This window comes from Nycticebus coucang, chromosome 10 (genome assembly GCF_027406575.1).
Source record: "Nycticebus coucang isolate mNycCou1 chromosome 10, mNycCou1.pri, whole genome shotgun sequence".
Classification (NCBI taxonomy): Eukaryota; Metazoa; Chordata; class Mammalia; order Primates; family Lorisidae; genus Nycticebus; species Nycticebus coucang.
The window spans coordinates 108125106-108152033 of NC_069789.1; the positions used below are offsets into that span (position 1 = coordinate 108125106).

General features: G+C 40.3%; 2 protein-coding genes and 1 non-coding gene across 4 annotated transcripts in view; 2 read left to right on the forward strand and 1 right to left on the reverse strand.

Annotated features, from left to right (window-relative positions):
• Positions 1 to 5: 5 nt before the first annotated feature.
• Positions 6 to 23363, reverse strand: ZNF471 (zinc finger protein 471). Of its 2 annotated transcripts, XR_008383274.1 has the most exons (5): positions 19321 to 23363; positions 12565 to 12691; positions 10568 to 10663; positions 3466 to 5169; positions 6 to 53 (listed from the first exon to the last, which is right to left on the reverse strand). XR_008383274.1 is itself a non-coding variant. In XM_053607982.1 (4 exons), the coding sequence occupies exons 1-4, from the start codon at positions 19351 to 19353 to the stop codon at positions 3545 to 3547; spliced, it is 1881 nt and encodes a 626-aa protein (XP_053463957.1). In that variant the 5' UTR covers positions 19354 to 23363; the 3' UTR covers positions 3313 to 3544. The 2 variants fall into 2 exon arrangements, 1 of the variants encoding a protein (XP_053463957.1); XM_053607982.1 differs by lacking the exon at positions 6 to 53 and having other exon boundaries at positions 3313 to 5169.
• LOC128598028 (small nucleolar RNA U13) lies at positions 13805 to 13908 on the forward strand. Its single transcript, XR_008383544.1, has one exon. It is a non-coding gene; the product is annotated as a small nucleolar RNA U13 (small nucleolar RNA).
• Positions 23364 to 24456: 1093 nt separating the features above from the next.
• The window catches only part of ZNF583 (zinc finger protein 583), a 48398-nt gene continuing 45926 nt past the window's right edge, over positions 24457 to 26928 (forward strand). Inside the window, exon 1 of the mRNA XM_053606858.1 lies at positions 24457 to 25582. The gene's annotated coding sequence lies outside the window, so the exon portion shown is untranslated. The remainder of the gene's footprint in view (positions 25583 to 26928) is intronic.

Here is a 26928-nt window from a genome sequence, read left to right on the forward strand (position 1 = left end):
TAATCCCTTACCCACAAACAGCCCAGGGAAGTTTCTATGTGCATGGTTTCTACCTGTAAAAAAAAGAGAAATGCATTTTTGAAAAATTTATGTTTATGTAGTTATAACTATGTGATCATATTCCATATTTAAGAAAATTACATTTTTGATTCATAAACTGAAATATCTTGGCATATATAAAAATCCACCTCTATATCAGGAATTGTAATCTACTGGACAGATTTTCCATAATTTACTTAGTTCTAGACATTTAAGCTGTTCCAAATTTTTCACAATTTTATAACATACTTTTTGAGAAGATAAACTTCTAGATGTAGAATTGTGGCAAAGGGTGATCACATCCAAAATGCTGACAGGTAACACCTTGTTGCCCTATAAAATGGCTTTTCTCTATTTTGCTCTTTCAATATATGAAAATATGGTTTCTAACATCTGCAACAGTACAGAATGTGATCCCAACTTAACATTCTCATTAAGTTCTTGTTAGTTTATGTTCACTGTAGTGAGGACTTTGACAATTATCTTAGTGAGGTTGAGGGCTTCCTCTGTTTTATTTTACTATTTTAACTTCATCCAAGAATTGCTTTTCTTTTTAAGAGTTACTTTGTTGATATGCTTTACCAGACTGTGCACCTCTGCTGATTTCAAACGGCATTTTTTTCTAAGAGCTCTTTTCTTTCTTTCTTTTTCTTTTTGAGACGAAGTTTCACTTTGTGGCCCTTGGTAGAGTGTTGTGGTGTCATAGCTCACAGCAACCTCAAATTCTTGGGCTCAAGTGATTGTCTTGCCTCAGCTTCCCAAGTAGCTGGGACTATAGGCACCTGCCACAAGGCCCAGCTATTTTTAGAGATGAGGTCTTGCTCTGGCTCAGGCTGGTCTCGAACCTGGGAGCTCAGGCAATCTACCTGTCTCAGCCTTCCAGAGAGCTAGGATTACAGGTGTGAGCCACCATACTTGGCCTCCAGCTCTTTTGTGCTATATGTTCAAAACATCTCTCAGCCCGTAACATGCCTTTTAATTTTGCACACAGTATTTTATACCATGAAAAACGTTTAAATCTTCCACATGGTCTGATCTGTCATTTTCTCTCCACAGATTCTGAACTGTGTTCTACTTACCAAAGCCTTCTTGAGCCTAAAGGCATAGTACTAATAATATTCTACATTATCCTCTACCATCCTACAGTTGTTCTCTATTATGTCTTTAATGTGTATAGGAGGAACTTTGATTCTGTGGGGAATTGACTTTATTTCCAGTTGGGTAAGTACCAAAGACCATTTAATAAAATGCATAAAAATATTTTTGCAATATTCTAAACTCATAGCTATATCTTTTTCAAAAATTTCCTTGTGATGCCTAATGAACTCTCTACAACAGTGGTTCTCAACCTTCCTAATGCTGTGGCCCTTTAATACAGTTCCTGTGGGTTGAGACCCACAGGTTGAGAACTGCTGCTTTACATGATTTTCAGAACAAAACTGTCAATGTAAAAATAACCTACAGGGATTTTGACTGAAAAAGAGTAAGTGTAGGCTCGGCGCCTGTAGCTCAGTGGTTACGGCACCAGCCACATACACCAAAGGTGGGGGGTTTGAACCAGGCCTAGGCCAGCTAAAGAACTGCAACAAAAAAAATAGCCAGGCATTGTGGTGGGCGCCTGTAGTCCCAGCTGCTTGGGAGACTGAGGCAAGAGAATCACTTAAGCCCAAGAGTTGGATGTTTCTGTGAGCTGTGACACCACAGCACTCTACTGAGGGCGACATAGTGAGACTCTCAAAAAAAAAAAAAAAAAAAGTAAGTGCAGATACCTTTAAAATCTGAAACATCCATTTAAGGAACATGGATTTTCATTTATTCAGAGCCTCTGTTCTCCAACAGTAGAAGACAGTAATTCCTTTTTCTACATATAATTACAATTGATCCATACTTTCATTTTCCCTTGGTTTGATATTACAGTTGACTTAGCCTCATGATAAAAATGTTTTAAATCTTTTTCCCATACTTAGAACAGACTAAATTAATGGATCCTTGGAAAGTCAGAACTAATGTGCGAGCCTACTTCTTGAAATGGGGCTAGATTATTCCAGTTCTTTATTTCTCCAGTTAGATATGAGTTTGATTTGCCTTGACTAATACAGTCTTACATAAATTCTCACCAGCAAACTCTAGATCTTTTGTTCCAATGTTTACCAGAGCTCTATCCACTTCCTAAACATGTTCTGTGTATCAGGTCACCAGCAAGAGAACACAGCCTGAGTCATAAGACAGCCATTATATTGTTACATTAGACACTGAACATATTACACATGCTAATAATCCACCTTAAGATACTGTTTAATTTCCAGAATTATTATGATCACCTAGTACTAATATACTGCTTTGCAGAGTTCATTATTTTAAAATAATTTAAGTCATCTCTGAAGAATACTGATATAACACCAAGCACTTAGTGCAGGTCAGTCATTTTTACTAGGCAACTTTATGTGCATCAGCATTTTTAGGCTGCCTGACCCCAAAGTGGGGCAGCCCAGGCTCCAGGTCTGGCCCCAACCCCAGCCCCAGTCTGAGGGGAGGAGGAGGGCATTTTATTTATTTATTTTTAGAGACAGAGTCTCATTTTGTCATCCTCGGTAGAATGCGTAGCATCACAGCTCACAGCAACCTCCAGCTCTTGGGCTTAGGCGATTCTCTTGCCTCAGCCTTCCAAGTAGCTGGGACTACAGGTGCCCACCACAGGCCTGGCTATTTTTTGTTGCAGTTTGGCCGGGGCCAGGTTCAAACCCGCCACCCTGGGTATATGGGGCTGGCGCGCTACTCACTGAGACACAGGTGTCACCTGAGGAGAGCATTTTAAAAAGAGTTTTAAGAAAATTATATAATTACATTTCCACTTTTGAAAGATCACTATGGCTGTAATGTGAAGAATGAACTTGAAAGGAACAAAAAGAGAATGCATGAGAACAACTTTAGAGAATCAAAATAGTACCAGTGAAATGACTTGTGTTCTGAATTATGGTATGCAAAGAAATGGATGAATTCTAAAACTATTTAGGTGAAATATCTACAGGACATGGTGACATAGTGGGTGAGGAAGAGCTGAATGCCAGAGACAAACTTGATGGTAAGCAAGGTGTGCATTTTGTCTGAAGACATTTCCACATTCCTTAGATTCTAAAGATCTGTCTGTACCATGAATTCTCCTATTTAAAATAGCCACTCTGAGGCCAAGGTGGGAATGCTTGAGCTCAGGAGTTCAAGACCAGCTTCTGCAAGAGTGAGAAACCACCCCCCGCCCCCCCAACCCAGTCTCCACAAAAAATACAAAAATAAGCTGGGTGTGGTAGCATGCATGGTCCCAGCTATTTGGGAGGCTGAGACAGGAGAATCACTAGAGGTCAAAAATTTGAGGTTGCAGTAAACTATTATAAAGTACCAGTCTGGCTGAAGGTTTTTCTATACTCTTACATTCATATGGTTTTTATCCAGAATGTGTTCTCTGATGAGCAGCAAAGGATGGCTAAAGGCTTTGCCAGATGTACTACATTTAAGGTTCTTTTTTAGCATGACCTCTTTGATGATAAATAAGGGATAACTTTCTTCGGAATGCCTTCCCGCATTCAAAACACTGATAGGGCTTTTGGCCACTGTGAAGTCTTTGATGCTGAGTGCGAGATGAGCTATCACTAAAAGCCTTTCCACATTCAGTACATTTATAAGGTTTTTCTCCAGTATGAACTCTTTGGTGCTGAATAAGATTAGAAGTCTGGCTGAAGGTTTTCCCACATTCACTACACTTGAAAGGTTTTTCTCCTGTATGAGTTTTCTGATGTTGGGCAAGGTGTGATTTCTGTTTGAAAGCTTTTCCACATTCCTGACAGTCATAAGGCTTTTCTCCAGTATGAATTCTCTGATGTGTAGCCAGCTGTGAACTGATTCTAAAAGCTTTTCCACATTCTTTACATTCATAAGGCTTTTCTCCAGTATGAATTCTCAAATGACTAGCAAGGTGTATGTTTTGCCTAAAAGCCTTCCCACATTCCTTACATTCATATGGTTTCTCTCCAGAGTGTACTCTTTGATGTTGAGTGAGTGACCCATGATGGCTGAAGTCTTTCCCACAAATGTCACATTCATAAGGTTTCTCTCCTGTGTGAATTCTCTGATGTACAGTACGGGATGAACCAGAGCTAAAGGTTTTTCCACATACATTACATTTGTAGGGTTTCTCCCCAGTGTGAATTCTCCGATGCAGAATAAGTCCTATGTGAACGCTGAAGGCTTTCCCACAATCAATGCAATTAAAAGGCTTCTCTCCAGTATGATAACTTCTCCAGTGACGAATAAGAGACGTGTTATACCTGAAGTCTCTCCCACACTCAATACATTCATAAGGTCTTTTGCCAGTGTGACATCTCTGATGTCGAGCAAAAGATGAGCCGTCACTGAAGGCTTTGCCACATTCCTTACACTCATAGGGTTTCTCTCCAGTATGAATTCTCTGATGCTGAGCAAGATGTGCAGGCTGTCTGAAAGCTTTTCTACACTCCTTACATTTATATGGTTTTTCTCCAGTGTGAATTCTTTGATGTTGAATAAGGTGTTCGCTTTGTTTGAAGGCTTTCCTACATTCTTTACATTCAAAGAGTTTCTCTCCAGTATGTGTTCTATGATGTTGAGCGAGGTGTTGCCTCTGCTTGAAGGCTTTTCCACATTCCTTACATTCATAGGGTTTCTCTCCGGTATGAATTCTATGATGAACAGTAAGGGATGAGCTGTGAGTGAAGGTTTTGTTACATTCATTACATTTAAAAAGTTTCTTCGATACACAGATGTTCTTGTGAGTTATTACCATAGAATGTTTTGAGAAGCTTTTTCTATCCAGCTTGTGATTATAAACACTCTCTTCTACATTGTCCAGATGAACAAGTTTCCCAAATTTGGTGTATTTGTGGTCTGTTTTCTTAGTGAGGGTTTTCTCATGATTGACTGGTTCTGTCCTGCTAAATGTCTCTTGAGTTCCCATCTGGCTTTCAAAAAAGTCTTCCCATTTCCATTTTTCTCCAAAAGTGGAACAATGGAGTCCACAGCTTGTAATTCTCTTCATGAATGCATCATCATCTATGAACTGTTTCAGAGATGATTTTTGTGTCTCATATATAGATTCCCAATCTGAAAGACATAAAAAAAGCAAATGTTTCCTTTATCATGAGCTATATCAAAAGAGAAATATAAAGTGAAAAAGGTAATTCAAAAATATTTAATGAGTGCCACAAAATCTATCATGTACAGATATATCAATTGGAAAACATGTAGGAGACTCCTGAGAATGAGCGCTTATGAAGGAATATGAAAAAAATGATTAAGGAAACTAAATGAAGGACAGTGGGATCCTGGAGAAGTAGTGGAAATAAATATATTTTATAATTGCATTAACCCAACAGACTGAAAATGAAGCTTCCTTCTTCTATTCGCTCCTATTTCAAATTGCTTTGCATCTAGTTAGTGTAATATTGTTTAAATATCAATCTCATCATGTCACTAGTGCTGCTCAAGTCTCTTAAGATCCCCAATATCCACACACCTTACACCTGTGACTACTTTGGGAATTAGCTGAAATCCTATGCTTATCTTTTCATCATAATCAGAAATCCGTATTCCTAGGAAACCATATATACCTTTCAATATAGTGAACTCTTCATTTCTTCTTCTTCTTGTTCTTTTTTTTTTTTGTAGAGACAGAGTCTTACTTTGTCACCCTGGGTAGAGTTCCATGGCGTTACACAGCTCACAGCAACCTCCAGTTCCTGGGCTTAGGTGATTCTCTTGTCTCAGCCTCCTGAGGCTGGGACCACAGGCACCCACCACAAGGCCGAGCTATCTTTTTTGTTGTTGCAGGTAGGCCAGGGCTGGGTTTGAACCTGCCACCCTCAGTATATGGGGCCAGCACCCTACTCACTGAGCCACAGGCGCCGCCCTTCATTTCTTTTTCTTTTCTTTTTTGTGAGACAGTCTCAAGCTGTCGCCCTGGGTAGAGTACCATAGCATCACAGCTCACAGCAACCTCAAACTCTTGGGCTTAAGCGATTCTCTTGCCTCAGCCTCCCAAGTAGCTGGGACTACAGGCGCCTGCCTGTCCGGCTATTTTTTGTTGTTGTTGTTGTTGTTTGGCAGGATTCAAACCCACCAGCTCCGGTGTATGTGACTGGCATCCTAGCCACTGAACTATAGGTGCCGAGCCTGAACTCTTCATTTCTTACTAGTCCCTGAACTTCAGGCTATACATCAAGGAATTTTTTTTCATTCATCTTCTTACTTGCAACCACCTAGGAAAAGTGTCATTTCCTAATGGGGATTTCATTATTTCTCTTTTTGAACAAACTAATTTTATAATTTTGTAATTATATACTGCCAACATTCTTACTTCATGAGCTAGAATATAAGTTTTGGGAATGAATGTGCTTTAAAAATTGCTGCTAAGTCACATAACATATTAAGGGAAACCTGGGCATATATAAGAAAATTTCAGTAAAAATATAAAGAAATTTGTTTCAAAAAGGGGATACTGAGGGTGGTGCCTGTGGCTCAGTGAGTAGAGCGCAGGCTCCATATACCAAGGGTAATGGGTTCAAACCCAGCCCCAGCCAAACTGCAACAAAAAATAGCTGGGTGTTGTGGTGGTCACCTGTAGTCCCAGCTACTCGGGAGGCTGAGGCAAGAGAATCACCTAAGCCCAGGAGCTGAAGGTTGCTGTGAGCTGTGACACCACAGAAATGTACCGAGGGCGATAAAGTGAGACTCTGTCTCTAAAAAAAAAAGGGATACTGAGGAAAAAAACTTAAGAAAAAGATGACGTTAAAAAAGGACAAAGAAGGGAAAGAAGGGCTCGGAGCCTGTGGCTGAAGCAGCTAAGGTGCCAGTCACATACAATGACGGCTGCAACCAAAAAATAGCTGGGCGCTGTGGCAGGTGCCTGTAGTCCCAGCTACTTGGGAGGTGGAGGCAAGAGAATCACTTGAGCCCAGGAGTTGGAGGTTGCTGTAAGCTGTGATACAACAGCACTCTACCCAGCATGACAGCTTGAGACTCTGTCTCAAAAAAAAGAAAAGGACAAAGAAGAAAGTGCTTTCCTTTTCTATCTTATCTATAGCAAATTATCAACTAATCCAATGTTTCTTAATCAGTTATCTATTACAGAGTTGTTATCAATAAGTTTAGAAATCAATTAGGAAGACCAATGAAGAAAGTAATTTGAGAAGAAAATATAAGAAAGGTTTTGAAGTGTTGATAAGCCTCCTATCACCCTAGGTCATTCTGATATCAGGAATACGGTCAACCTGAGCTGCTGTAACAAAATGCAGTCTTGTGTCACTTAGTGATGAAACTATGTTCTAAGAAATGCATTATTAGACAATTTCATTATTGCACAATTATAAAGTCTACTTGCAAAAACCTAGATGATACAGTCTATCACTCTGGAGCTATGGACCTCTACAGATTCTTATCACACTGAGTATCGTAGGCAACTGAAACACAGTGTATTTATTGTGTATCTAAACATATAAAGGTACAATAAAATATGGTATAAAAGACTTAAAAACAAGTTACACCTGCATAGGGCAGCACCATTATAATCTATGTCATCTATGTGGTCTTTTGATTGAAATGTTGTGTGGCACATAGTTGTGCCACAAACTGGATAACTTATTAACAAAAATTTATTTCTCACAGATCTGGAGGCTGGAAAGTCCAGGAGCAAGGCACAGGAAGAGTTGGTGTCTAGTAAGGGGTGACTTTTCTCACAGACTGTGCCTTCTTGCTGTGTCCTTCCATGGTAGAGCATAAAAGGCCTCATAAGGCCTTTTATGAGGGTGCTAATCCCACTCATGAGTCCTCATGAACTAATCACCTCTTTAAGTCCCCACCATCACCCTAGAGGAGAAAATTTCAACGTAAGAATTTTAGGGGGTGGGTGGTACCTGTGGCTCAAAGGGATAGGGCGCCAGCCCCATATGCCGGAGGTGCCGGGTTCAAACCCAGCCCCGGCCAGAAACTGAAAAAAAAAAAAAAAAAAGAATTTTAGGGGGACACAAACATTCCAACCAGAGCATCACTGATAGAAGTAACTGCAGGACTGAGAGCCAGTCACCAATGGCTTTTCTTACACAGACAAGAGAGCAAAACTAGACAGAGAAAGAGAAATTGAGTCCACCCCTCTACTGTGCTCTCACATTCATCTGTTACAGGAAGATCTTTTCCAACTTCAAACTCTTATGGAGCCATGGGTGTCTTTTTCTTTTCTTAACACAGACACTGAAGACACTGGAGATATATATATTACTCACATATATACTTAAATCTACACTGTGATTCAATATCCTACCAGATTTACAGATTCACTCCATTTTCCTCTTCAACCTGTTCTCATAAGGTGATTTATTACCTCTTACTAGGAAGGTTCACTTTGTTTTCCTATTTAAGACAGATGGTACCTTCCTATATAACTAAAACATAAAGTACATCCAAGCAGGGTTTACCTTCCTTCTAACATTGGCATATAGTAGTCCCTCCTTATCCACAGGGGATACATTTCAAAACTATAATGGATGCAGAAACTTCAGATAGCACCAAACTCTACACCCCTTATATTCGACAGTAAAGCTAAAAACCTAGAGGCTGCTGAGTGACTGGTAAGGTACACAGCATGAACGTGTTGGACAAAGCGATGTTGACCCAGGCAAGACAAACCAGAAATGTGCAAGATTTCATCATGCTACTCAGAATGGCATACAATTTAAAACTTATGAATTATTTCTGGACTTTTTCCATTTAATACTTTCAGATAGTAGTCAGCCATCGGTAACTGAAACCACAGAAAGTGAAGCCTTCAACTGTATTTGGAGGACACAGGAAGTCGAAGATCCAAACTATCCCAAATGTAGGGATGACAAGGAGAATTTTATAAAGGTATAATTGACAGATGAGATTTTATTTTATTTTTTTCTGAGACAGAATCTTGCTCAGTTGTCTAGGCTAGAGTGCAGTAGCACTGTGATAACTCACTGCAACCTCAAACTCCTGGGATCAAATGATCCTCCTTCCTCAGCCTCCCAAGGAACTGGGAATACAGGTGCGAAGGACAACACCTGGCTAATTTTTTCTACTTTTAGTAGAGACAGGGCCTTGCTCTTATGCTGGTCTCAAACTCTTCATTTCTCTCAATCCTCCTGCTTCTGACTCCCAGAGTGCTGGGCATATAGGTGTAAGCCACTGTACTTCAGCCCAATGTGTAGGACCCTAACATTTCCTTATCTTTTTGAATTTTCATTTCAGTAGAATAGGCAGAAATAAGCATTACACAATCAGCAGCTTAATTATGGGCTCTCCTGGATGTTATAAAGAAAACAAAGGCTTAGAAGATAGCAACTGGTTTGGGATAGGTGAATATTCATTCATTAGATGAGATGGTGAGTGAAAGCCTCTGATGAGAGTTTTTTAGTTGTGGATTGATAAGTCATTCTGGGTAAAGGAAACAGGAAATATAATAGCATGAATCGATAAAGAACTTTTTGTAGAGTTGAGAAAAGGTGACCTGTGGGGCTACAGCAGCACTTATTGAAATTGATGTTTCTAAGGCACACAGCAAGGTGGGGTGGTTGTCGTTGCTTATGGCCTAGAGGCAATCAGATTTACAACAGACTCTGGACCCACATATTCTCCCAGGGATGAAAGACTCAGTGTCTAGGCATACCTCTAACTCACTTGAAGCATATCTGGGTATCTCACATAATTTGCTAAAAATCTGCACTAAGGTATTGTGAAAAGCTAATATAGAATGAGGTTAGCGAAGTAGGAAGGAGCCGATCATGTGGAGGTTGACAGAGTTTTCCTATTTCCAACAGGAACAGAAGAGTTAAAGCTGCAGGGTACATTGTGATTTGTAGGCAGCAGCTAATTTGAGAGTTAAGAAAAAGTTTAAGAAACAGAGAAGCTTGGGCAGCGCCCATGGCTCAGTGGGTAGGGTGCTGGCCACATACACCAAGGCTGGCGGGTTTGAACCTGGCCTGGGCCAGCTAAAACAACAATGGCAACTGCAACAACAACAACAAAAAAAAATAGCTGGGTGCTGGGGTGGATGCCTGTAGTCCCAGCTACTTGGGAGGCTGAGGCAAGAGAATTGCTTAAGCCCAAGAATTTGAGGTTGCTAAGGTTGCTGTGAGCTGTGACACCACGGCACTCTACCCAGGGTGACAGCTTGAGACTCTGTCTCAAAAAAAAAAAAAAAAGAAAAGAAAAGAAAAGAAAGAAAGAAAAAAAAGAAACAGAAAAGCTTATATAAATCTGTATGGCAAATGGAAAGGGGACAGTTAGGAGCTGGGTAGCAAGTTAATGGAGAAGACAACCAAATAGCAGAAAAGATACATGAGGGGCTTATGCCAAGTACTAAAGCTTCAGTTTTCTCTTCAGGCCTGTAAGGCTTAAGAAGAGCTTCTGAAAAGCTTAAGTGATCACCTTTGAAAATGGCTAAGCCATCATGTCAAAAGGATTTCCCTATTTTTCCCACACTCACCTGAGAACGTATTTCTCATCATCTCACTGTTCGTCTCCCAAGGTTCTTTCCCTTTTTCCAATAAGGAGATCACATGTGGCTTAGAAATGCAAAGGCCTGCATTAAAAAAGACATTAAAATTGGCCATGTTTGGGGTTATTTCAGAACTATAAGGAAGTTCCTTAATTCTGATGGAATGATATTTAGGAATGACTAGCTAAGAGATAGAGCACACTTAAAGGACAGATACATAAAACTCTAAAATAGTATAGTGGGACTGACAGTCAATTCTTTAAAAGTTAAACTGTTTTAGAAAGGCTAAGAGCAGAAATTTAGCCCGGCATTTTCTGAGGATTACCAGACACTAGCAAATGAGATATTTTAAAAGGCTCCTAGAAACAGACTTTGAAGTTTAACCGCCTGTTTAAAATTAAAAAATCAATACTCTTCAGAGGGAAATAGCAGGATCCAGAGGTTCTACAATGTTCTGTCTACAGTGTCCATGATAAAATCCACAATTACTAGACATACGAAAAGGAAAAAGTGAAATCATACCCAGAAGAAAAGGCAAGTAATGGACACCCACCATGCAATAACACAGATGTTGGAATTAACAGACAAGGGTTTTAAAACAGTTATTACATCAATACTCAAGAATATAAAAGGAAAATATGCTTATAATGAATATAGAAACAGAAATCTCAGCCGAGACGCAAACTATAAAAAGAACCAAACTATAAAAGAACCAAATTCTAGAATTAAAAAATACAGTATTGGGTGGCACCTGTGGCTCAAAGGAGTAGGGCGCTGACCCAAATACCAGAGGTGGCGGGTTCAAACCCAGCCCTGGCCAAAAGCTGCAAAAAAAAAAAAAAAAAAAAATACAGTATCTGAAATTTAAAAATTCATGAGAAGATGGGCTTAACAAAACACTGAAGACAAGGATAGTCAGTGAACTTGAATATAAGTTAATAGAAATAATTCAATCTGAGAAATAGAGAAAACATCCTACAATTGTTACTTACAATATCAAAGGATTTAATATAGGTGTAATTTAAGTCCCAAAATAGAACAGATAAAAAATTTGAAGAAATAATGGCCAGAAATTTCCTAAATTAGGTTTAAGATATAAATTTAGTTTCAAGAAGCTTAAGCATGGAGCATAAGCATGATAAACAGTGCCTCTAGTGAACAGAAGGCTAGTCTATTATGATGAACTGCAGATTTCACATTAAGAAGAAAATCCTTCATTTCAAAACACTAACCCACATAGTACTTAATAATTGAAGCCTATGTGATTTAGAGTTAAAAAATGAATTAGGTACCAAAATAGATTTTCCCCACTGTCCTTTGATTGTGCTCTAGATTGATTGCTATTCATTTTAGAATCTTGTCTGTTAGTACTTTGTTCCAAGAGAGTATGAAAATTTTCAATTAACTGCTGACTTCAACAGCATTTCCTCCTTACTGAAACTATTATTTGTCAATTAAAATGCTTTTCATGAAATTGAAAAAAAAAAAAAAAAAAAGAAGGCTAGTCTAGCCAATGAGGTGACCCCAGAGCTGAGAGGAAAGAACAACTTAGTTTGTTAGGAATGAGCACCTGAAGACATTTACACAGTTTGTGTTTCTCTGTTTTGCTTATCACAAGTTAATAAAAAGAAACATATTTTAAAAGGGATACTTTGAATTATAGTAATCTAGCAATATTCTTGGGGACTATTATTACTTAGCAATGATAACAATAAATATACAGGAAGAGAGAACAAGAAAGCACAGGAGACCTATGAGATCTTCATCATGTCCTGTGTTCCAAACTGCCTTAAGGTTATAGCCACAAAAGATGATATACATTCACTGACTCTAAATCTGAAACTGTCTCCATTCCCTGAATATCCACTTGGTTTCCCAGATTTCATTCTGACCTACACAAAATATAAACAGTTTTCATAATAAATAAAGAAGAAAAGGTTCCTTAAGAGTAGATTATAAATTATGCAGGGGGAAAAGAGTCTCACCCAGTGATACCAGGCTCTGATAATTCTCCAACATCATACTTCTGTATAAATGCTTCTGAGCAGCGTTCATCCATTGCCATTCCTCCTGGGAAAAGTCTATTGCTACATCCTTAAATGTCACCAAGTCCTAAAATGACACAAATTCATTCTTAACCAACCAATGAACATGTCCATAGATGACTTCAAAATGAAGTGCAAAGTTGTCTCTACTTTATGTGAGAAATAGTCCCAAGGAGGGGAAAAAATACTGAAATCCATCCCAATGGCCAGGCATGGTAGCTTATGCCTGTAATCTTAGCATTCTGGGAGGCAGGTGGATTGCCTGAGCTCACAGGTTCCAGAGCAGCCAGAGTAGAGCAAGACCTCATCTCTAAAAATAGCTGGGCTTTGGCTCTGCTTCCATAGCTTAGTGGTTAGGGTGCGGCCCACATGCATCGGGGTTGGTGGGTTAGAACCGGCCCGGGCCTACTAAACAAATAACAACAAATAGCTGGGTCTTGTGATGGGCGCCTATAGTCCCAGCTACTAGGGAGGCTGAGGCAAGAGAATCGTGTAAGCCCAAGAGTTTGAGTTTGCTGTGAGCTGTGATGCCATGGCACCCTACCAACAGTGACATAGTGAGACTCTGTTTCAAAATAAATAAATAAATAAATAAATAAATAAATAAATATAGCCAGGCCTTGTGGCAGGCGCCTATAGTCCCAGCTACTTGGGAGGCTGAGGCAAGAGAATCCTTTGAGTGCAAGAGTTGGAGGTTGCTGTGAGCTTTGACACTACAAAAGTCTACCGAGGGTGATAAAGTGAGACTGTCTCAAAAATAAAATAAAATAGTAAAATCCATTCCAAAATAATACTTATTAAAGTGTCAAACTGTGTTGTATACAGGGTGCCAATCCATTTTCAGCATGGGGAAAAACTGGGTAGGTGGCCTCAGGCGAGTACACAAAGGCTTCAAGAAAAGACATACACTTGTGATTGAATTTTCAAAAACATAACAAAAATAATACCTAAACTGACATTTTTCAAACAGTACTCCATGAGATCCTAGATTTCTGGGGAGAGGCAAATAGGAAGGGTATCTCTTCTGATGTGGCTGTTTTTCCCTTAAACAAAAATATATTTAGAATGCAATTTTCTTTCTTCTTTTTTTTTTTTTTTTTGAGACAGAGTCTCATTATATCGCCCTCAGTAGAGTGCTGTAGTGTCACAGCTTACAGCAAACTCAAACTCTTGGGCTCAGATCCTTTTTTAGTTCATAAGCATGATGACTGGGTTTTCAGGTGCTTGCGTGAAATGTGCCTTCCACAGATCTTGTTACAATGTTGGCACATTACCTGTCTGTCATGAAAAAGAAAAAAACAAACAAACTCTTGGTTTCAAGAGATTCTCTTGCCTTAGCCTCCTTTGTAGCTGAGACTACAGGCACCCACCACAGTGCTCGGCTATTCTTTTGTTGGAGTTGTCATTGTTGTTTAGCAGGCCCGGGTCGGGCTTGAACCTGCAAGCCCCAGTGTATGTGGCTGGTGCCATAACCACTGAACTAGGGGAGCTGAGCCATAATGCAGTTTTCTTATGCTATGTCATTAAAAACTGGCATTCCAAACTCAATACCATTAAAAACTAGTATTCCAAACTTAATAAGTTGTGAAGCAGTAAAAGATCACACAGTTTGTATACTCAGTTTTGAGTTCAAGTCAAAATAAGTTATCCCATGGTATCTGAGGGGTGTTGCTTCCAGGATACCCCATGGTCCATGAATAACAAAATCTCAAGTCCAGCTGTGTGCCCTCTGGTATCTGTGGGTTTCATACCTGGCAAATACTCTATTTTGGACCCATGGTTGGTTGAATCCACATTTAGGCGAACAAAATGATATTAAAAAGACAATACCTTTTAAAACAGAGTAATTTAATGCCAAGTTACAATCAATAGCAGAAATTCAAAAAATTACAAGCATTTTGCATATTCAGGGTTATTTTCATTAAAAATAAGTATCTTCCTAACCTTGATGCATGATTTGCAAAGTAATATGAAAACAAAGCTATTAGCATATTTTAATTAATAGTAATCACTGTATCATGCCTTTGTTCTAAAGATTACTATTTAAGAATAAATTTACAAAATAGTCAACGTGTGGGACTTTAGAAGATATAAATACCCTTTATAAGCTACTTTTCATATAAAAGAATTATAAGATTGTCTAAGGTTCCCTGTGAACTACTAGTTCTCCTGAATTCTAGTTTTCATCATCTAGTTACATGAACTAACAGTGGCTGAGAATCATCATTTCTATTTTTGTTGTTGTTGTTGTTGCAGTTTGGCTGGGGCCAGGTTTGAACCTACCCTCAGTGTATGGGGCTAGCGCCCTACCCACTGAGCCACAGGTGCCCCCTGAGAATCATCATTTCAAATGTTCTTATAAAATTAAATGACTTTGGGTATGGTGCTTCATACCTATGATCCTAACACTTTGATTGCTTTTAATCCTGCTATTCATTTGTTAACAATTTGGTGTGTATACTACCAGATTTTCACCAATGTTTATAGATAATTTTATAAGTACGTATATATATATACATGAATATCCAGTTTTTTAATTTAATAATTCTATAATTAAATTCCAATTAGTAACATCCAAAGAGCCTATTATTCTTATTTTTTCTTTTTTCAGAAAAAAAGTAGTTACTGCAAGCTATTGGTAACTTATGAGATTTCCAGAAGGAACCAGGTTTGGATGCTCCATAATCAGAAGAAAAGCCCAATTGTATCAAGATGATCTTCTTCAAAAAGCCCATTCTCTAGTATACTCACAGGTGAATTCCTAACATGCTAGGATCTGACCAGAACTTATGCCCAAGTTGCCCCCAAAAGAGCCCAATTCCTTTACCGGTATGCTGGCCATAAAATTCTGTGCACAGCTTCTGCTTCCTTTTTCTGACTTCTGCCTTCACGTCTTGTATCAGAAGTCTCTGCTTGGGGTAATGTAAATCATATACAGAACCCTATTTGCAAGGACTCTGGATAATGTAATTTTTATATAAGATAACTGAAGTAGATACTGAATGTGAGAATCTGCAAACTGGCCACAATATGCATCCTCAGCTAGCTAAGATGGTAATCCAAAATTTGTCTGAAAAAAACTCTAAAATTGATTGATGTAACATAATCCTATCTATCATGAGTAAATATAGTTAACCCTGGGAGGCTATGGACTTGAGAATAAACATTAGCCTTTTATATATGCTGGAAGTTTCCATTAAGAAAGTGAGAAAATGAGGTGGTGCCTATGGCTCAAAGGAGTAGGGTGCAGGCCCCATATGCCAGGGGTGGTGGGTTCAAACCCAGCCCTGGCCAAAAACTGCAAAAAAAAAAAAAAGTGAGAAAATGTTTAAAGTCCATTGTGACCCAAACTAAATAAAAACCAACAAAAAGAGCATACAATATAATAATTTCGAAAAGCACACATGGGTTGGATGTGGTGGCTTACGCTTGTAATCCTAGCACTCTGGAAGGCTGAGGCAGGAGAATTGTTTGAGGTCAGGAGTTTGAGATAAGCCTGAGTAAGAGTGAGATCCCATCTCTACGAAAAATAGAAAAAATTAGCTGGGTGTGGTGGTGGGTGCCCGTAGTCCCAGCTACCCAGATCCAGGAGTCTGAGGCAGGAGGATCACTTGAGCCCAGGAGACAGAGGTTCATCATACCAGTAAGGTATGATGATGCCTCTGTACTCTAGCCAGGGCAACAAAGCAAGACTGTCTCAAATAATAATAATAACAACAATAATAAAAAAGTATACATAATTAAAACACATAAATATATACAGCAAATAAATCTAATAAAAGTTTCCCAACTTCAATAAGCCCCTTAGTATCAGACATAATTTAGATTTTTTTTCTTTTTTTTTTTTTTTGAGACAGAGCCTCAAGCTATGGCTCTGGGTAGGGTGCCGTTGCATCACAGCTCACAGCAACCTCCAACTCCTGGACTTAAACGATTCTCTTGCCTCAGCCTCCCGAGTAGCTGGGACTATAGGCACCCGCCACAACGTCCAGGCTATTTTTTGGTTGTAGTTGTCATTGTTTGGCAGGCCTGGGCCAGATTCGAACCCACCAGTTCTGGTGTATGTGGCTGGCGCCTTAGCCGCTTGAGCTATAGGCGCTGAGCCAATTTAGATATTTTTTAAAAACACACAGTAGAACTGATTTATAATCAACTTTATTGACCCTTTTGATACAAATGCAGAATATATGCAGAAGTTGATCATGTATTAGGCCAACAAAAGACTTAACAAATTTTATTTTATTTACTTATTTATTTTTTGAGACAGTGTCTCACTATGTTGCCCTTGGTGTAGTGGTATCACAGCTCACAGCAACCTCAAACTCTTGATCTTAAGCCATTCTCTTACCTCAGCCTCCCAGTAGCTGGGGCTACAGGCACCTGCCACAATGCCTGGCTGGTTTTTGTGGCAGTTGTCATTGTTGTTTAGCAAGCCCGGGCTTGAACCTGTGGCCGGTGCCCTAACCATGGAGCTATGTATGGGCATCAAGACGACTTAACAAATTTTAAAACCTAAAGACTTTTAGAATATATATTCTCTGTTCAGAATTCATTGCAATTAAAAATTAAGAAAAAATGAATTTAAAACTTACCTACTTCAAAAGCAATACAAAAATAAATAAATAACCAAGAGACAATAAAAAAATCAATAATGCACATAAAAGTTGGGGAACATGAAAAAATGGGAACCTTCATGCACAGCTGCTAAGAATGTAAATTGATGCAGCCACTTTGTTAGATTTGCACATAAATGTTCACAGCAGCATTATTCATAATAGCCAATAAATGACAACAACCTCAATGAGCACCAACCAGTGAATAAAGAAATGTGGTGTACCTTTCAATGGAACGCAATTCAGCAATAAAGAGGAATAGAAAAATAAGAAGACTGAAATGTTACTATATATTAGAATATGGATGAACTTCCGAATACATTTCACTAATAAAAGAAGCCAGACACGAAAGACTACAGTCTTATTACTGCATCCTTCATTTACATGATATGTCCAGAAAATTCAAACCTATATACAGAAAGCTGATTAGCAGTTCCCTGGGCCTGGGTGTAGGTATAGGAATTAAGTATAGATGGGCATGAGGGATCTTATTGAGTTAATAAAAATGTTCTATAGCTGAAAATAGTGATGGTTACACAACTCAATTTATTATAAATCATGGGATTGTATACTACAATGTGACTTATGGTATATAAGTGGTACCTTAATAAAGTTGTTTAAAAAAACCTTACTTAAAAAAAAAATTTTAAGGGACTTAAAAACACATGGATATGATACATATTTTTTAAAAATAGTATTTCCCCCCTTTTTAGCAACATACATAGAGATGAAAATGGGAAAAGTTCTATTCACAACACTGGTATATGTCTTTAAAATACTTATGGATATATTTAACAACATCAAATCTATGCTAAAGAGAACTTCAGAATTTTCTTCCATGCAGTTAAACAAGATATGAACAAACAGAAAACATACTACTGAGGATCAGCAAGGCTTACATAAATGTAAATGTTTATTTTTTATTCCTGAAGTAGATCCAAGCTTTTGATTTTCCTTAATCTACATAATTAAAAGATTCTCCATTCTGGCCATTAACTTTGAGGGGAAAAAAGTATATATACACACACGAAGGCATAACACAGGTCTGAATGAGATACAAGCTGACAATAATCTCTTAAGAGAACAATTAGGAGGCAAGAGTGAAATTTTACATCTTTTGAATTTCATACCACATGCAGATATCACCTATTTAAATTTATAAAATTTGCAAACATAAAGTAGGGGTGGGCACAGTGACTCACACCTGTAATCCTAGCACTCTGAGAGGCCGAGGAGGGTGGATTGACTGACTCAGCTCAGGAGTTTGAGACCAGCCTCAACTAGAGCAAGACCCCAATCTCTAAAAATAGCAGGGTATTCTGGCAGGCACTTGTAGTCACAGCCACTTGGGAGGCTGAGGCAAGAGGATCACTTGTGCCCAAGAATTTGAGGTTGCTGTGAGCTATGACACCATGGTACTCTATTGAGGGTGATGAACTGAGACTCTGTCTCAAAAAAAAAAAAAGTATGATAATATATATTTTTTTATACAAAAGGTTTTTATTGGCGAGGGAGGGATGCTGCAGAGCAGCACCAAGGAGGAGAGAAAAGAAGAGAGAGAGAGAGGAAAGAGCGGGGACAGGGAGAGAGAGAGCGCAAAGTATGATAATTTTTTTCAGGTGAACAAATGAAATTAGAAATTTATGTCCAAAATGTAAAAAACTTTTAAGATTTTAAGAATGTAATTAGAGATTTGGACAAAGATTCAGCAAAAAGTTAATTCCTGATGCATTAATGTACAGGAAGCACTGGATGCACATTTAACTTGGAACCCAACTCACTAGTAATGAGCTATCTATATATACTGCATATAACAGAAAGCACATCTTTTCACAAGGGTCAACATTAAATTGAAAATGTGCACAAAGTGGGAAGAAGGGATTCAGAAGGGCCCCCATGACTCATCATACTCAGCTACTATTCATTAGGTAGTCAGAGTTAAGAACAATGTTCTCTGAAATAACCGGGAACCAGGCTGTTGGACCAAACTGTTAATAAGGGAACTTTTAAAAGAAAAGAAGCATTACTAAGTTCCAAACAGAAAGACTGCCTCTTATGGAAGAGCAAGGAAACGTGAACTAACCTGGGGCATGGCTTTCACTAGCTCAACAGTCATTTTTGCCTTCTCTTGCTGGTCTCTGTTGGACAAAAGCAGTGTCCTGGGAGGGCAAGGCTGGAGGAAGAAAAGGATAGAGATGAGACCTTCACCACACTCCCAGAATCACCAACCTGAAAAATCATCATCTTCTTCCCAGCTTTCTTTGGTCACAGACTCACATAATGGGGTGATTATGGGCAATCTATGGACACAGAGGGAGTATAGTTTAACAACTGCTTTTCTTATGCTTAAAGTCCCCAGTTTAATCTTTTTCCAAAAACTATTTTCCCATACTTTGGTCTTATTATGAATAAAAATAAGATAGGTATGCTGCATAGATTATATTATCACTCTGGTTTTTAATAATCTTATGATGTAATTATTTCCTCTATTTTATAGGGAAAGGTGGACTTGTTCTCTTCCTGGGTATCTGCTTCATTCTTTGACAGTCTACAGTTCAAAAATCCGACTTACATGCCACTAGAGGCCAGGATTACTCTCCTTTACCACCCAATGCCCAAGGGTATTCAAATTCTCACCCTAGAACAATGCAAACTTTAGTCTCAATTCTGTCACCTTCACTCTCACCTCTGTTCTCATCCCCTTGGCTCCCCCTATCCTTTGTCACCAGAATTGAAGGTATCTCCTCCTCTAGTTAGAAGCTAGTCCCCTAGGCTCCTGCTTTTTACTGAAACTCTTGGATTGGAGGCAGGGAAATCTAATTCAGGATTCTTATCCTGGCAACTCACAATTCCAAACAATTATAATAAAAGAATCCAATGCTATGATTGTACAAGTAGTCTCTGCTTGTAGATCGGTCACACAGAGCCAATTACAAGCATGGGATACATACCAACACTAATATAAAATCTCGCATATTTCTTAATTACACAGAAGACACAATCACAGCCCTAAGGCAGACACACCATATACAGTCAGATACACCATGGTCTGACAGAGGCCACGGGTAACAGCACCCACAAGCTCCTTCACACATATCCCAATCTAATTCTCTCACATCCCCTGGGCTCACTGCCACGACACCCTTACAGATGCTATATTTGTAAAGCCTTTGGGTGACATATCATGATTCACATAGCTCCTTTTTTAACTATTTTGGTCTCACACACAACCACATCACTTGTCTTTCTTCCACTCACACATACAAACATGGAAAAACAAACTCGGTTTCTCCTAATCTATTCTCACAACACAAAACACTTCAACACCAGATGTTCAAGGATCTTCCCACACACACCAAGCAAACAATTCCACAGCAAATGGGGCATCCTCTGATGCCATTCAGTTCTGACACTAGCTCCCATCAGATCCCACAGGTTGAGGGATCAGTCTCATAAGAATGTCCCCCACTTCTGATGCCAATCCCCAAGCTCCAGGTTGTTTAGTAACCAATCAGCTACAAATCAGAGCTCCCCAGCCCCCTTTCTTTGGTTCAATTTGCTAGTGCAGTTCACAGAATTCAGGGAAACACATTTACCAGCTTATTATTAAAGGATACTACCAAGGATACAGATGAAGAGATCACAGGGCAAGGTTATGTGAAGAGAGGCTCATCCTACAGGAACTTCCACAAATTCAGCTATCTAGAAGTTCATCAAAATTAATCCAAAGTTCACCAAAACTTTATGGAAGTTTCACTACCTAGGCATGACAGATCAATTAAAATCATTTCCCCCTTTACTGTCCTTGGATATTGGGAGAGGGGCAGACAGTACTAACCCTCTAATCTTGCCTTGGTCTTTCCAGTGAGATGCCCCTACCCTGACTCTACCACGGGGTCGCCAGCCATCAATCATTATAGGTCAAAAAGACATTTACTACTTCAGGGATTTTAGAAGTTGGATGCCAGGAAACTGGAATGAAGGCCAAATATATATTTGACAATATCACACACGCACAACTTTCTCCCATACTCGATTCTGTCCTCTCATGCATTCACCAACACCTCCTGGTCTCACACTCTGAACTCTCATAGGTCAGCCTCTGTCAGGCCTCTCACCAGCCGCACACCAGCAAAGACGGGTCTCACACTCGGACTATCAGTCTCACACACACCCCAGCCTCTCTTGGAGCTTCACGCTGACCGGTCCTTCATACCCTGGACTCACGTTTGAGTCTGTCTTTCTCCAACACACCCACACCCACACCCGTGGGCCGGGCTCTCCCTCACAAGCACACACCCATCCCTCGCAGACGGCCCGCCCCTGCTGCCCCCGGTTCCCAGCCGTAGCCTCAGGGACTGCATCACTCAACCCCAGGACTGGCGCCGCGCGGGCCTCTGGGAAATGTAGTCAGTCGGAGAAAGCGGAGGCAGCTGGGATTTACATAGTCCAGATCCCAGCCCGCCCTTCACGCCTACCCGGCCCAGCCGGCCCAGGCCCTCTGGTTGGGTCTTTCGGACCACGCAGAACACCGCAAAAGCCTCATCCGGAAGCCAAACGCTCTCCTCCGAAGGGCTTCGGGAGTCCACCCTGGAACTCCTAATACGCAGGCGCAAGCCTTCGCGAACCCTCCAACGCGAGGGGCGGGGGACAGGGCGTGGCTACTCTGTAGAGTTGGAGAATCAGAGCATGCGCGCCTGCCAGGTGCGTGTTGAAGCGAGTGGACCGTGACTCGCAGGCATACCAGGGAATTCTTCCTGCACACACATAATTTTTCTCCAGAATGAGTTTTCTAATGTCTAAAGAGCTGTACACTTTGAGTGAAGGCTCTGCAACGTTCCTTACATTCAAAGCGTTTTCCTCCACTATGAATTCTCCAGTGATCCAGCTGAAGGCCTTTCCACATTCATTGCATTCATGGAACTTTTCTCTGTGTGCATACTCCGATGCTGAGTGAGATAGGCATCTGGCTAAATGTTTTCGTAAAGTCTTTACATTTATAGGGCTTCTCACTCATGTGAATTCTCTCACACTTGGTCAGTTGTGCCCTCTGACTAAAGGTTTTTCTACATTCCTTAAATTTACAGGCTCTTTCTCCTGTTTGGATTCACTGATGCTGGATGAGAGTTGACTGATGACTGAAGTAGTTCCCCCACTCATGACACTGGCAGCATCTCTCTTTCTTAAGAATTTTCTTATGGACAATAAGGTATGTATTGTTGCAGAGAATTTTTCCATATTCTTTATGTGTTGATCTTAGAGCACTATGTCATGTTGGAATGTTTCTTCTTTAATACTCTTAATATCTTTGAGATAACTTCTTGCTCCCTAACATTGTTGTGCTCTCTAAAAATAAATTTACAAACATGAATAAATAACACAGCTGATCCTTGAACAACACAGGATTAAACTGCATTGGTCCACTTATATGTGGATTTTTTTCAATAAAAATTATACCTAATGTGCTTCCCTCTCTTGCCTCCCCTTCCACATCCTCCATCTCTTCCTCCTCTGCCATCCAAGATGACAAGACCAACAGCTCTTTCTCAGCTTCAAACGAAGATGAAGACTTTTGTGATAATCCACTCCATTTAAGGAACAGTAAATATACTGTTTTTCATCTTCGTGATTTTTTTTTTTTTTTTGAGACAGAGTCTCATTCTGTGCTATTGGGTAGAGTGCTATGGTCAGCATAGCTCACAGCAACCCCAAACTCTTGGAATTATTTAATCCGCTTTGCCTCAGTCTCCTGAGTAGCCAGGACTATAGGCGCCAGTCACAATGCCCCACTAGTTTTTTTCTGTTTTTATTACAGACAGGTTCTTGTTCTTGCTCTGGCTGGTCTCGAACTCAGCTCAAGCAATCCACCTACATTGGCCTCTGGAGTTCTAGGATTACAGGGCATGAGCCACAGTGCCCAGCCTCATGATTTTCTTTTTTTTTTTTTATTTTTATTAAACCATAGCTGTGTACATTAGTATGATCGTGGGGCACCATACACTTGGTTCATAGATCGTTTGACACATTTTCATCACAATAGTTAACATAGCTTTTGTAGCATTTTCTTAGTTATGTTGCTAAGACCTTTACATTCCACATTTACTAGGATTCACATATACCCTTGTAAGATGCACCGCAGGTGTAATCCCATTAATCCCCCTCCCTCCCCCCTCCCTCCCCTCCCTTTCCCCTTTCTCCCTATTCTTTGGTTATAACTGGGATATAGCTTTCATGTGAAGGTCCTGCATTAGTTTCATAATAAGGGTGAGTACATTGGGTACTTTTTCTTCCATTCTTGAGACACTTTACTAAGAAGAATATGTTCCAGCTCCATCCATGTAAACATGAAAGAGGTAAAGTCTCCATCTTTCTTTAAGGCTGCATAATATTCCATGGTGTACATATACCACAATTTATTGATCCATTCGTGGATCGATGGGCACTTGGGCTTTTTCCATGACTTAGCAATTATGAATAGGGCTGCAATAAATATTCTGATACAAATATCTTTGTTATGGTGTGATTTTTGGTCTTCTGGGTGTATGCCCAGTAGGGGGATTACAGGATTGAATGGCAGATCTATTTTTAGATCTCTAAGTGTTCTCCATATCTCTTTCCAAAAGGAATGTATTAATTTGCATTCCCACCAGCAGTGCAAAAGTGTTCTCTTTTCTCCACATCCACGCCAACATCTCTGGTCTTGGGATTTTGTGATATAGGCTAGTCTCACTGGAGTTAGATGATATCTCAAAGTAGTTTTGATTTGCATTTCTCTGATGATTAAAGATGATGAGCATTTTTTCATATGTCTGAAGGCCATGTGCCTGTCTTCTTCAGAGAAGTTTCTCCAAGTCCCTTGCCCAGCCTGCGATGGGATCCCTTGTTCTTTTCTTGCTAACGCGTTTGAGTTCTCTGTGGATTCTGGTTATTAAGCCTTTGTCAGAGACATAACCTGCAAATATCTTCTCCCATTCTGAGGGCTGTTTGCTTGCTTTACTTACTGTGTTCTTGGCTGTGCTGAAGCTTTTTAGTTTGATCAAGTCCCAATAGTGTATTTTTGAAGCAGCTTCAATTGCCCGGGGGGTCCTTCTCATAAAAAACTCGCCCAACCCAATTTCTTCAAGGGTTTTCCCTACACTCTCTTCTAGTATTTTTATAGTTTCATGTCTTAGGTTTAAATCTTTAATCCAGTGAGAGTCTATCTTGGTTAATGGTGAGAGGTGTGGGTCCAGTTTCAGTCTTCTACAGGTTGCCAGCCAGTTCACCCAGCATCATTTGTTAAATAGGGAATCTTTTCCCCACTGAATGTTTTTAATTGGCTTGTCAAAGATTAAATAACGGTAAGTAGCTGGATTCATCTCTTGGTTCTCTATTCTGTTCCAGACATCTACTTCTCTGTTTTTGTGCCAGTACCATGCTGTTTTAATCACTATCGATTTGTAGTCTCATGATTTTCTTAACATTTTCTTTTCTCTAGCTTACTTTATCCTAAGAATATAATATATGAGGTCTAACAATTAAGTTCATGAACTCATCCTAGAAAAAGTGCTATACCTCATTGCTAAATATCACAACTGTCACCTCCAATGTACTTCCCTTGGGAAGCTATGCACAGATGCCAGCACCCAGTCCACTCTTCAAAGCAATTTTGTAACTCTTTTGCAGTTGAGCAAGAACCCCCACCCATCCTTGATGTTTCCCCTTAGTATTTTCCATCCACTGACCCTACCGTAGCTGTTCCTTAGCTGTGAATTGTCATTTGCCCTTGTATTCAGAATGGGCTTGGTCTTATACTGTGGTCTCTTTTCCTCTTCGCAATAGTTCCTGAATAAAATGTGGCTTTATCATTTTAACTTCTGTCTAGTTCTAGTTTTCTTTAACGGGGTGGGGGGCTCTGGGGGGACCGAGTATACACGCTGGTAGTTGCTCAAAAATACCTTAGAGAATTCACACAACTATAGTGCTCTGACGCGGTGGACTCGGCAGGGACTCCCGAGCTGCCGCGATGGCCTCAGGGAAATGAAGTCCACGCTGGAAATGCCCTTTGCCCCAACCCCCTTAAGTCCCGGAGGCTGTGCGCCTCTACTCATTTCTACTCAGAAATGCCAGGGTGCCCGAAGTCCTATGCCGGAATCCTGCAACCGGCGAAGGCCGGTCTCAGTCCTAGAGGGGCTAACCACTAGGCGTCCTGAACCCGCACAGCTGCCTAGAGCCGCAGTCTCCTAGGTGAAGCACAACCTGGAGTCGAAGAAGCCGCAGCCCAGCCCGTCGGAGGTGCCGAGCGTCTGAGGAACTCTAGGAAGGCTATTCCAGGGTGCGACCGGGGATGGCCGCAATTGCTTCGGGTAAGGGCAGCTCGCCCACCAAGGGGCGCCCATTTCCTGGGAAATTCTAGGAAGGCGGGTCCAGGCTGCGATCAGGCGTGGCCAGGAGTGGCCGCGGTGGCCTCTGGGAAATGCAGTCCGAGGACACTCCAGCGAGTCTCGAGTGCGGCCTTCTCTTGTCTGGCCCTCTCTGACTGCTAGGAACCAGGCCTTGCTCTGTGTTTCTGGGTCTCTGGTACGTGGCTTGGTACCCACGTCGCCCGTGTGAGATGTGTGACGTGAAGTGGGTTACCTAGGCTGTGTGGAGAGGAGCGGGTGCTTGAGTGAACAGCTGGGTATACTTTGCCAACGGATGGTGACTGGGATGTGACACTGATGCTTTGCCATTTGAAGTTTCTGTCTTAGAACGTGTGACTGTGGTTATGTGTGAAAGTCGGCGTGACTCAATCTTCAGTCTCTGTGTGAGTGTTGTTCAGAAACTGTGTAGACTTATGATAACACATATCTACATATGCAAGAATGTGATAATATAAATTTGGGTTTATATGTGGTTGCCTGTGGAATTGTGAAAATTTCTCTAGGGTTTACTTTCCCCATCTATAATTAGAATAGTAGCTGCATGTTTCTTATTACCCTAAAGTTTTGCAACGAAGAAAATTGACAAGATTTGGCTGGTGGAAAACTTAAAACAGGATTTTTAGATTAAAAAAAACTAAGATTATGGGGCGGCGCCTGTGGCTCAAAAAGAATAGGGTGCCGGCCCCATATAGCGGAGTTGGCAGGTTCATACCCGACCGGCAAAATACTGCAAAAAAAAACAAAAACAAAAAAACCCCTAAGATTATGGAGAAAAATTCAAAATCAGCCAAAATGTTAAAATATGAAGATGGGGTGGCGCCTGTGGCCCAGTGAGTAGGGCACCGGCCTCATATACCGAGGGTGGCAGTTTCGAGCCCAGTCCCAGCCAAACAGCAACAAAAAAATAGCCAGGCTTTGTGGCGGGCACCTGTGGTCCCAGCTACTCGGGAGGCTGAGGCAAGAGAATCGCCTAACCCCAAGAGCTGGAGGTTGCTGTGAGCTGTGATGCGACATTACTGTACAGAGGGCAACAAAATGAGACTTTCTCTAAAAAAAAAAAAAAAATATATATATATATATATATATGAAGATGGTTTTTAAAAAGTTTATTATAGTGTGGCCTGCCTTAGTTCTGTGTTGTCCACATTCATTTCCTTCTGCTGAAAGGAAGATGGCTGTAGAAAAATTCCAGAAGCCTTTAACTGTATAATTGGCTTTCCCTACCCTGAAGCACTGGTTTAGAATACACGTGGCTTGCTATGTCCACTTGCTGACTAAGGACACTTTCC

Bases quoted from the DNA above. Each gene is read 5' to 3' on its own strand.
- ZNF471 (XM_053607982.1), bottom strand. From the start codon at position 19,353: ATGACTGTTGAGCTAGTGAAAGCCATGCCCCAG. The intron at 10,664-12,564 runs GTGAGACTCTTT...TTTTTAATGCAG, and splicing joins TCAGAGCCTGGTATCACTGG to GCCTTTGCATTTCTAAGCCA. The intron at 5,170-10,567 runs GTGAGTGTGGGA...TATGTCTTTCAG, and splicing joins GATGAGAAATACGTTCTCAG to ATTGGGAATCTATATATGAG.